Below are 12,224 nucleotides of genomic sequence, written 5' to 3' on the forward strand. Positions count from 1 at the left end.
CCGGGGAACTGATAGAAGAACAGAAGAGAAGCCAGTGTTGGATCAGGCCAGTGGCCCACCCAGCCCAAGATGCAGTGGGATCCGTTTCCCTGGAGGAAATGGAAGGTTCCGAGAGCCCCCCCCCAAACTTCTCCCCCTCCGCAGACACCGCCCCCCCCCCCCAATCTCAAGGAATTTCCCAAATTGGAGCCGGCAACCCTGTGGCTGGCCAGTGGAAGACTTGAACTCCTGAGTGCAGACAGGTGCGTGTGTGGGGGGGGGGTGGACGGACAGAGGTATAATCTCTCTCCCCATGCATGGGGGCTCTGTTCCTGACTGCTGCTGTGGCCAAGAACGGCCGGAGGGAGGAGAGAGAGAGGCGAGCGGCTTGCAGTCAGATAGGAGGACCCCGAATTGCCTTCCTGGATCCGACCAAAAGTTCAACCCTCTGTTTTCCCCTAGTAAATAGCTTTGAGACACTTTTAGTTGTCAGGGTGCCTTCCCTGTACATAAGGACATAAGATAAGCCAATGTTGGATTAGGCCAAAGGCCCATCCAGCCCAACACTCTGTATCACACAGTGGCCAGAAATACCAGGTGCCATCAGGAGGTCCACCAGTGGGGGCAGGGCACTAGAAGCCCTCCCACTGTTGGCCCCCCCAAGCACCAAGATGACAGAGCATCACTTGCCCCAGACTGAGAGTTCCTATCTATGCCTTGTGGCTAATAGCCACTGATGGACCTCTGCTCCATACGCTTATCTAATTCCCTCTATAGACTATATCTATAGTCTGGAGATCAGCTGTAATTCCAGGAGACCTCCAGCCCCCACCTGGGGGTTGTGTAGAAACGACAGAGAGATAACGGGAAGGATGCAGTCAAATAACAAAAAGAAGAAGAAAAGAAGAGATTGGATTTATACCCCGCCCTTCACTACCCAAGGGAGTCTCAGAGCGGCTTACAGACTCCTTTCCCTCCCCCTCCCCACAACAGACACCCTGTGAGGTGGGTGGGGCTGAGAGAACTCTGACACAAACTGCTCTTTTTCAAGGACAGCTGTGCCAGAGCTTGTGACTGACCCAAGGTCACATCAGCAGGTGCAAGTGGAGGAGTGGGGCAATCAAACCCGGTTCTCCCCGATTAGAGTCTGCGCACTTAACCACTACACCAAACTGGCTCTCATGATGTTGTGTTATGAAAATATATTTAGGCTTCAGTTCTGCAGTGAATGTATTTCTTCATCACATTATGAAAACATGCACATACACTTTCTTCATCCCATTATGAAAACATGCGCACAGACATAACGGGGTGAAGAAATCTATTCACTGGAGAACTGAAGCCTAAATATATTTTCATGATACAACATCACGGTTGTTTTTGTTATCGACCCCACCTGGAGGTTGGCAACGTAGGGTTTTCATCCCCCAATGGGGGCGGGGTCCCCCCCGATTTTGGGGGGGCCAATACCCCGCTGGCAGAAGGTAAGGACCTGGTGACCCCTATGGCAACGGATTCTACAGAAGTGCCTTTTGTGAGCAGACAATTCAGTCTGGAATGATCTCTGTGTGTTGCAGGTTATGGGGGTGGGGCTTTATAGAGGCCATGCACCTCCGCGGAGCTGTGCTGACCACTGCCTTTCCCGCCACAGGAGGAACGGACGATCTCTCATTTCCAGTACGTGGCTTGGCCAGACCGGGGCATCCCCGACACCTACGGCTACTTCCTTAACATGATTGAGCAAGTAAGGTGCAAGCAGGGCGAGGACAGCGTTCCCATCATTGTGCACTGCAGGTAGGGGGCGCTCTCGGGACAAATCACAACAGATGGGCTGTACTTGAACCTCTCCCACTCAGGTTAAGAGAAACAGCAGCTCTTGGAGAAGAGCTGGCCAAACCTTTCTGAGATTGGCTGGGCAGGTGGGCTAGTAACAGACCAAAGGGGCCAAGAGACTCATGCCAACAACATGGAGGCTGAAGCATCGTGGCAACACAGCCATGCGTGCCCCTGACTACTGGACAAGCACAGCCTGCTTTATCTGTCACAGAGGACTGTGCTCTGAAGAGCTCAGGGTGGCATGGCATGCATGGTTCCCATTTGATCCTCACAATGACCCTTTGAGGTAGGTTTCTAGAGTTAGCTCTCTTCCTCTGGGATCATGGGCTTTTAAGTTCCTGTTTCTCTGGGGTTTTAATCTGCAGGGAGATAGGGTGGACATAAACCAGTGTAATATCGAATCGACCATTAGAGGGAGCAAAACATGTGCAGAATAGAAAACAAACCTGTAGAAACGGGAACACACAAGGGAGGAAAATGAGAATGTGGGAAAGCCCCAGGTAAAGCCCCCCACCTGGATTGATCCTAGACGTACCCGTTGGATACTTTGATACTAAAGGATGCACAGCATTCAGTATACGTGCAGCAGTGGTCAGTAACCTGTCCCCTGTGGAGCTTAGATTGACACCAATGTTCCCTCTGAGCTGTGGAGTCTTGTGAGCAAAAATTCTACTTTGTGAGCTACTGGCATTAAAGTTGTGAGCGAGCGATTTGGCTATTGCATAAATTAGCTTGCTCTGGAGCCATCCTTCCTGAATTGGACAAAAATGTGTGAGCTGGAGGCTAAAAACTGTGAGCTAGCTCACACTAACTCAGCTTAGAGGGATTGACACCCTCTTTATTTATTCATTTTTTATTATTTTCTTTAAGAAAGGTAGGATACAGGAAGGAAGCAAGGGTAGGGGGGAAATATAGATAGATTCATCAGGTTTGTCATATATTGTGAGTTGTTACGTACAACAGGTAAAATCAGATGTATTACCAAATGTATTACACATTTCAAATATAAAAGCAGACAATAAAACATCAACATTACAGAATTTTGGGATAGATTCTCTCTGTAAAGAATAAACAAGAACTCTCCTAAAGTGAGGGATAATCTATTAACGATTAAAGAGATTACATGTTTAATTAATTGAACGAACTCCTATGCTAAAATTAAATCACTGTGAAAACCTCAATATTGTCCTAATTGTTTATCTAAATCTAAATTTGTTCTTACTAATTATTTGATTACTAGTGGAATGCAAAATAAAGTGTTGAAACTGTAATCAATATCTTCATCGCCTTGAATATGATATCCGGGTGATTCCAGAACTTTTTAAAAAAAGGTTAATTATTCCCATAGTATGAGTAAGAAGCTTGCCATTTCTGCTGAAATTCTTTCAGTGGTCTTTTGTTTATATCATCGGTTGGTTTTGCCACTGTTGCATACTCAGCTAGTTTTTCTTTCCAGATCTCTATTGTAGGACAGTCTTCTGTCTTCCATTTCATTGCAAATATTATTCTAGCAGCTGAGATTGACATCCTCTCTATAAAGGCTGGGAGCAGGGTTGCTAACTTCCAGGTGGGGGCTGGAGGTTTCCCTGAATTACTACTAGATAGATCGTTTCCCTAGAAAAATGCCGGGCTCTTTTTGTAGGAGGTGCTCATTTGCATATTAAGTGACACACCCCTAATGTAGCCAATCCTCCAAGAGCTTACAGTAGCTCCTGTAAGAAGAGCTCTGTAAGCTCTTGGAGGATTGGCTACATTAGGGGGTGTGGCCTAATATGCAAAGGAGTTCCTGCTACAAAAAGAGCCCTGCGGGAGGGCAGCCTCTGTGACATCACATCCCTGCCGAACTCCCTCCCTTCCCCAAACTCCCTCCTCTCCATGCTCCCCCCACCCCCAAAAAATGTCCAGATATTTTCCAGCCCCAAGATAGCAACTCTAGCTGAGAGGATGATTCCAGAGGTGGAGAGGTGAGTGCGACTGAAGTGTGTGTTCTGCTGGCCCAGAATAACCCAGGAGATCAGGGGGTGAGGTGGAAACGTATTGATTTAACTTGTGATCTGAAGGCAGCCTGGAGATTTCCATACAAGGGCAGAAAACTTTAATCCATTTGATTAGTCAGTTATTCAAATGCAGCTTTAATCACAGACTCAAACACCCCATCCGATGATGAATTGGGACACAGCCTTCAAAGAAACAGCGTTTCCCCCCCCTTTCCTTAAACAGCAAGAACTTCTAGAGAGAGCATTTAATATGATTTGTTTACTTAGAACATTTGTATAGTCCATCTTTTTCCTGACACAGTCAGGATTCATAAGAACATAAGAAGAGTCCTGCTGGATCAGACCAGTGGTCCATCTAGTCTAGCATCCTGTCTCACACAGTAGCCAACCAGTTCCTCTGGACAGCCAGCAACAGGGCAGAGAGGCCAAGGCCTTCATGAGAACATAAGAAGAGCCCTGCTGGATCAGACCAGTGGTCCATCTGGTCCAGTATCCTCTCTCACACAGTGGCCAACCAGTTCTTCTGGAGGACCAACAACAGGGCAGAGGCCAAGGCCTTCCCCTGATATGAACCTAAGAAGAGCCTTGCTGGATCAGACCATTGGTCCATCTAGTCCAGCATCCTGTCTCATGCAGTGGCCAACCAGTTCCTCTGGATGGCCAACAACAGGGCAGAGACACTGAGCCCTCCCTCTGATGTTGCCTCCGAGTCCTGGCTCTGGGATTCCTGTGGCCATCACTAGTAGATAACTCACTGAAAATGTCGGGACAGTGTGTGACTGCAATAAAGAAGGCCAATGCTATGCTGGGGATTAGTAGGAAGGGTATTGAAAACAGATCAGCCAATATCATAATGCCCCTATATAAATCAATGGTGAGACCTCATTTGGAATACTGTGTGCAGTTCTGGGCACCACACCTTAAAAAGGATATTATAGCTTTGGAAAAAGTGCAGAAAAGGGCAACTCGAATGATAAAAGGGTTGGAACACTTTCCCTATGAGGAAAGGTTAAAGCGCTCAGGGCTCTTTAGCTTGGAGAAACGACGACTGAGGGGTGACATGATTGAGGTTTATAAGATTATGCATGGGAAAGAGCAGGTAGAGAAAGAGGTACTTTTCTCCCTTTCTCACAATACAAGAACTCGTGGGCACTCCATGAAATTGCTGAGCGGTCGGGTTAGAACAGATAAAAGGAAGTACTTCTTCACCCAAAGAGTGATTAACACATGGAATTCACTGCCACAGGAAGTGGTGGCGGCTACAAGCATGGACGGCTTCAAGAGGGAATTAGATAAGCATATGGAGCAGAGGTCCATCAGTGGCTATTAGCCACAAGGTATAGATAGGGACTCTGGGGCAAGTGATGCTCTGTCTTCTTGGTGCTTGGGGGGTCAACAGTGGGAGGGCTTCTAATGTCCTGGCCCCACTGGTGGACCTCCTGATGGTACCTGGTATTTTGGGCCACTGTGTGACACAGAGTGTTGGGCTGGATGGGCCTTTGGCCTGATCCAACATTGGCGTCTCTTATGTTCTTTTGTTCTTATCTGCTGGCAGCAAATTCCACATTTTAATAACTCTGTGTAAAGAAGTGTTTCAAGGCAGGTGATGACGATACATCAAAAATAAAACATTATCATTAAATAGATCAAAACACTTGATCTGAAAGGTAATTAAAACAGATCAATAAAACCATCAAGCCACAGCCTGTTCAAGCTTCCCCCTAAGCTCTTTGGAACCATTATCCCTTCTACAGCTGCGCCGGAAAGCCCCAGGGGTAGCTGCCTGCCTCGCCCTTCTCCTTCTGGGTGATTAATTCAGGGTCTGGGATGAGAAAGCACCGGGGATTTACGGTGTCTTTGTAATATTTGCTTTATTTACATGCAGATCAAGTTGTGTATTTGTTAAGTTCCGTCAAGTTGCTTCCAACTTATGGTGACCCTATGAATTAATGACCTCCACCAAAACGTGCTGTCGTCAACAGCCTCGTTCCGGCCTTCCGCCATGCAGATCATAGTGGAAGCAAATGCGTTACCCACAAGCAGGCAGCATCAGATGCGTCAGATCTGTTTTGTGTCATCCATCTTGAGCCCCAGCGAGAAAGGCAGGGTCGGGGGCCCCAGTGTTCCCTCTAAGCTGAGTTAGTGTGAGCTAGCTCACTGTTTTTTAGCCTCCAGCTCACACATTTTTATCTTAGATGGCTCCAGAGCAAACTAATTTATGCAGCAGCCAAATTACTTGCTCACAACTGTATTGCCAGTAGCTCACAAACTAGAATTTTTGCTCACAGGACTTCACAGCTTAGAGGGAACAGGGGCCCCAGGGTTCCCTCTAAGCTGAGTTAGGGTGAGCTAGCTCACAGTTTTTTAGCCTCCGGCTCACAGATTTCTATCTTGGCTCAGGAAAGGAGGGCTCCGGAGCAAACTAAATTTTTCCCCAGTATGGTTTTTTAAAAAAATTTCAAAACAAACAAACATAAAATTGGAGTACAACTAGGGTTGCCAAATCCATTTACCCCTCGGAGCGGGAGAGTCTTGTTGGTGTCCGGGAGGTCTGTTCGGGCGCGCACGCGCGCTGGCAGGACATCACCAGAAGTGACGTGTGACATTGCTGACGTTGGGGGCGTGGCCGAGCTCGTCGGGGGGGGGGGAACCATATGGTGTTCCCTTTTGCCTTGTACACCCCCAACGTCAGCAATGTGGCTGCGTCACCTCTGGTGACGCAGCTTCGGGGGCGGGGTTCCCCCCGGGCCCCGATTCCGCCGGGGCGGAAATCGGGGCTCTGAAGCGGGGGATTCCCCACCCCCCGGGTCCATTTGGCAACCCTAGGTACAACACTGCATATCAATCTTTCCCTTTGTCACAGTACCTTATACATTATCTGAATCTATCTATTTTTCCACCTTGTGCTATCATAAAAAGTTTGCAAATATATGGATATACAATTTCTGATTTTCTACTAATATGGACTTTGTCTAAACATTTTATTAAATTATTTCATTAGATATATAAGAATGTATAGTACGCTCTTACTCCATCAAAAGTCTCAGGGCCTCCCTCAATAGAAATATGGTAAGGTCTACCTCCATCAAAAATCTCAGGAAAGGAGCAAACTAACTGATGCAGTAGCCAAATCGCTCGCTCACAACTTTAACGCCAGTAGTTCACAAAGTAGAATTTTTGCTCACAAGACTCCACAGCTTAGAGCAGCGGTTCTCAACCTGCAGGTCGCAACCCCTTTGGGGGTCGAATGACCCTTTCACAGGGGTCGCCTAAGACCATCAGAAAACACAAATTTTCGATGGTTTTATGATAGCAACGAAAATAATTTTATGGTTGGGGGTCACCACAACATGAGGAACTGTATTAAAGGGTCGCGGCATTATGAAGGTTGAGAACCACTTGCTTAGAGGGAACGTTCAGGGCACTTTACACACAGATAAAGCTGGGGCCAGCAACTGTTCATCCCTGGGTCCGTTCCACTTCCTGAGGGCTTTGCCCCACCCTCGCCTTCCATTGGCCTTCTGGGAAAAACCAGTTGCAGACCAAGGTTGCAAGGTTTTGCAAGGCTGAGGATGTCCAGATTAACGGAATTCATTCCCATTATCTGGCAGGACACTGCCCCCCCCCCAAACTCCCCTGCAGGAAAATCACTTCTCCTATACAATTTATGACATATGTACTGTGTTTGTTCATAATATGGATTATCTATAATTTTCAGTAGCAGGGTTGCCAAGTCCCTCGGACCTGCCGGTGGGGGATGGGGGGTGAGCTTACTGGAAGCAAAGAGGAGTGCTGAAAATAAATGTGACATGCCTACGTGACCCGGAAGTGATATAGGCAAGTTGGGGGGGTGTTCTGGTTTGGAGGCAAAACTCTATGGTAGAAGCTAAGTCTACCATAGAGTTTTGCACAAAAACCAGAGCGCCCCCCCCCATGTCACCGAGGTACCTGTGTAACCTCTGGGTCACGTCGGCACGTTGCATTTATTTCTGGCCTCTTGACTGTTGGGGGGGGGTGTAATTGTGGAGCGGAGAGGAGTGCCCAAAACCAGGGGACACACACACCCCCGCCCGCACCAGGGGATCTGGCATCCCTATTCAGTAGTCTGATGCTTTCTGGATTAAAAACGTTGACTGCGTGCCACCAAAGCACACAGATCATCTGTGACTCACTAACGTGGCCTTTTTGTAGCACAGCCCTCCGTGCCAAACAAACGGCCTGTTGGCTCCCGCATTAGAGGGAGAACTTCTGTTGCTTGCATTGCAGTTCTGGTCCCGAGCAGATCTGAAAGCTCTGTCATTTTCAGGGGCTATCTTTCACACTCCTCTTGTCCTCTTTGTTTTTCAGCGCCGGCTGTGGCCGGACGGGTGTGATCTGCACGTTGGACTACATCCGGCAGCTGCTGCTGAAACAGGTACCGGCAGCCTCCCCAGTCTGCGGTGGCTCCCTGAAAAGGAAGAAATGTCTGCAGGCTGGCTCTGCTCTGATCTCCGGGTGCTTTAGACCTGGTGATTACGCGGGCAAAACAAGCATGTACGATCCTGCAAAGCTTGCGCCAGTGACATCACATGTGAACAGGGAGTGTGCTGGAACATGCTTCAGGACAGGGCCGCTTCCAGGTTTTGAGGGTTCTTTGGAGGTTTCCAAACAGAGGCTAGACAGCCATCTGACAGCCATGCGGATTCTGTGAACTTAGGCAGATCGTGAGAAGGGAGGGCAGGAAGGGCTGCCTCAGGGCTTCGTTCTCGTGGCCCTTTCTTATATGCCCAGGGAAATGCCGATCACCATTTTGGGGTCAGGAAGCAATTTTTCTTCAGGCAGGTTTGGCCAGGGATCCATGAGGGGGGTTTTTTTGCTGTTGCCATCTTCTGGACATGGAAGAGGGGTCACGGGGGGTGTGGGTGTGAGGGGTACTTGTGAATTCCCTGCATTGTGCAGGGGGTTAGACTAGGTGACCCTGAAGGTCCCTTCCAACTCTATATGATCCTGTGATTCTAGGGATCCCGGGCAGAGTGTTCCCAGAGCCCTCTTTTCCCCTTCTACCCACCACCAGGCCTCCCCACCAGTGTTCCCTCTAAGCTGAGTTGTTGGGGTATTTTTTGCTTTTAAAATTTTTATTAAAAGCAAATATAACATATAACATGTACGATACAATATCTGCAATATCTGAAATTTATAATTGCATGCTTCCACAATTTGGAGGCAAGTTGGTCATTCTCCTTAATTACTGAAAAATAGGTAAAAGATTCCTATTCTGCTTTTTAGTTTTGCATAAGATTGCAATAAGAGATGGCCTCCACCAACCAGCGTTCCCTCTAAGCTGAGTTAGTGTGAGCCAGCTCACAGTCTCTTAGCCTCCAGCTCACAGATTTTTTTTGTCTCAACTCAGGGAGGGACGGCTCCAGAGCGAACTAATTGATGCAGCAGCCAAATTGCTCACTCACAGCTTTCATGCCAGGAGCTCACAAAGTAGAATTTTTGCTCGCAGGACTCCGCAGCTTAGAGGGAGCACTGCTCCCCCCCCCCCCGGGGCCCCCTCTCCCTCCCACCCACCGCATGCCTCCCAACTGGCTGTGTGTCCTTCCCCTGCCCACCTGTGAGCTCTCTCACTGCCCATGCTCGCCGCTGCCTTTCCCCAGTGGCCCTAGGCAGTCTGTGTAGCTGGGAACACAGTGGAGCTGGGGTTGCCAGTCTCCAGGTGGTGGCTGGAGACCTCCCGGAATTACAACTGACCTCCAGGTTGCAGAGATCCGTTCACCTGGAGAAAATGGCCCCTTTGGAAGTGGACTCTATGGCATTAGACCCTACTGAGGTTCCCCCCCTCCCCAAACCTCACTGTCCACCCCCAAAATCTCCAGGTATTGCCGAACCCAGTGGAGCGCTAGCAAACAATTGTGTGTGGGGGCCCTGCCAGAAGCCTTGGCCCCGGGCAGCAGCCCCATCTTAGTGTACTCTGACGCTGGCCCCCGCTTCAGGAGGGGGAGCATGTGCATGGATCACCCGCACATAAACTGGAGTTCTGATCAGTGTTCCCTCTTAGCTGAGTTAGTGTGAGCTAGCTCACAGTTTTTTAGCCTCCGGCTCACACATTTTTGTCTTGGCTCGGGAAGGATGGCTCCAGAGCAAACTATTTATGCAGTAGCCAAACTGCTCGCTCACAACTTTAATGCCAGTAGCTCACAAAGTAGAATTTTTGCTCACCAGACTCCACAGCTTAGAGGGAACATTGGTTCTGATGCGTGTTGGGCTTCCAAGTCAGATCCATTCTTGCCTAGCTGGGGGAGGAGGGAGGGGGATTCTGGGAGGAAAAGGAAACGAGCAAAACAGTTTTTGATGATGCTCGGGTCGAAATAGGGTTTCCACCAGTGTTCCCTCTGAGCTGAGTTCGTGTGAGCCAGCTCACCGTTTTTCACCCTCCGGCTCACACGTTTTTGTCTTAGCTCAGGAAGGGATGGCTCCAGTCCAGCGCAAACTCATTTATGCAGTAGCCAAATCACCTGCCTGCTCACAACTTTAATGCTGGTAGCTCACAGAGTAGAATTGTTGCTCACGGGGCTCCACGGCTTAGAGCAGGGGTGTCAAACATACGGCCCGGGGGCCAGAACTGGCCCGTCCAGGGCTCTTACATGGCCCGCGAGCAACTGGTGAAAGGGAGGGGGTGCTGCAGGGAACATGCAGAGCCACTCCATTGTGGCTTCAGCACGGCAGAACAGCCTCGTCTGCAGCAGTCAAGCATCGTGGGGACATCTGCCCAGGGCTACACTGCTGCCTCCCCAGTCTGCCTATGTGGGTTTTCCTCTCCATCCCCCCTCCGTATCCATGGGGCCTTGCAGTGAGGATACACCAACTCGGAGCTTACCAGCTGCTGTCCTTTATACAGTTTGTATCTCTGGTACCTGGCATTATGTTTTATGGCACACCTGGCCCGGCCCAACAAAGTGACATTTCTGTCAGATCCGGCCCTCGTAACAAATGAGTTTGACAGCTCTGGCTTAGAGGGAGCATTGGTTGCCATCCCCTCGATGGGGGCGGGTTTTTCCCCACTGTCAGGGGCCCCAATCTGCCGCTGGCCAGCTGGCCGGGATGGAAGCCTCCCCCTCCGAAGAACCCCATTACGCCCAACATGCCCAGCGTGATCATACCAGGCTCTTGTGTGGGAGACGCGCCATCATTTGAGTAAAAACTCTGTGGCAACCATAGAGATTTTTACCCAAATGCTAGAGCGTCCCCTGAACGACATGCCTGGCGCAATGACATCACTTCCGGGAGCCAGGCTGGAGCCCTCCACCGGGATGCAGGTTAAGACCTGGCAAACCTAGATCGAAAAGATAAATGTGACCTGGATCTTTTTTATGCAAGTCGAGCTTGTCACATAGTGATGACCAGGGCTTTTTTTGTAGAAAAAGCCCAGCAGGAACTCATTAGCATAATAGGCCATACCCAACAGCAGGAACTCATTAGCATATTAGGCCACACCCATGACAACAGAGCTCATTAGCCTATTAGGCCACACCCCCGTGTTACCAGAAGTGTGGTCATCCAGCCACACCCACCTTTTGCTTCTTATTCTGTTTACCTTGTTTGTTGTCAAAACCCAGGGCTTTTTTTGAAGCAGGAACTCCTTTGCATGTTAGGCCACACACCCCTAATGTAGCCAATCCTAATGAGTTCCTGCTGTTGGGTGTGGCCTATTATGATAATGAGTTCTTGCTGGGCGTGGCCAACTTGGGAGCCAGCCGGAACTCCGTTCCTGTGCGTTCCTGCCCAAAAATAGCCCTGGTGATGACAAGCCCCACTGCCATTCAACAGGAATCTTTGATGGCCTGCGGGGCTCTTTCTTTGGTACAAGCCGACTCCCTGCTGGACGGGTGGGAAAGTCGAGAGCTTGAGTCTTGATGCTCCAGGTCCGGAGGCAGGAAGCGTCTGTGCCTGTCCTCGCGGCTGGGAAAGTGAGGCTGGGAACCGTGGAAAGAGCCAAGAGGACGATAAAAGAAGGATGGTAACTATCCCCCGGGAATGACGGCTCACACCACTTCAAAGCTATTCTCCGTCACCAGCCTGCGTCACAGACCATACTTTTAAATTATGCTTTTCGGTAGGCAGGGAGAGACGCTGTGTTCCCCTTTGATGTGCCTGTCTTTCCTGTTTACCCCTTTTCTTCGTTTTCTGTTACGGCCAATGGCTGCTACAGAAAATAAATCTCTATGGCTCCGGGTATACAAATGAAGGGGTGCAGACGTACTTCAATGATCACTGTTGGAAGCAGTGAGAATTCCTGATCCTTCGGGGAAATGTCAGGTCTCTGTTGCCCAACCCCAGAAGCCCAGTCCACACCCAGCATCTTTTTGCATACTTTTCCTATGGGGTGTGACCAGGGCATGTTCAGGAGCTTTCTTTGTGAGTTCCCAGCTG

General features: G+C 49.4%; 1 protein-coding gene across 1 annotated transcript in view; it reads left to right on the forward strand.

The window, feature by feature from the left end:
* PTPN18 (protein tyrosine phosphatase, non-receptor type 18) overlaps positions 1 to 12,224 on the forward strand; it is a 103,708-nt gene that overhangs the window by 61,155 nt on the left and 30,329 nt on the right. Inside the window, exons 8-9 of the mRNA XM_015406163.1 lie at positions 1,631 to 1,773; positions 8,160 to 8,226. Of these exons, the coding sequence (XP_015261649.1) occupies positions 1,631 to 1,773; positions 8,160 to 8,226 (210 nt within the window). The remainder of the gene's footprint in view (positions 1 to 1,630; positions 1,774 to 8,159; positions 8,227 to 12,224) is intronic.

This window comes from Gekko japonicus, unplaced genomic scaffold, assembly GCF_001447785.1.
Source record: "Gekko japonicus isolate JY-2015 unplaced genomic scaffold, Gekko_japonicus_V1.1 scaffold1076, whole genome shotgun sequence".
Lineage (NCBI taxonomy): Eukaryota > Metazoa > Chordata > Lepidosauria > Squamata > Gekkonidae > Gekko > Gekko japonicus.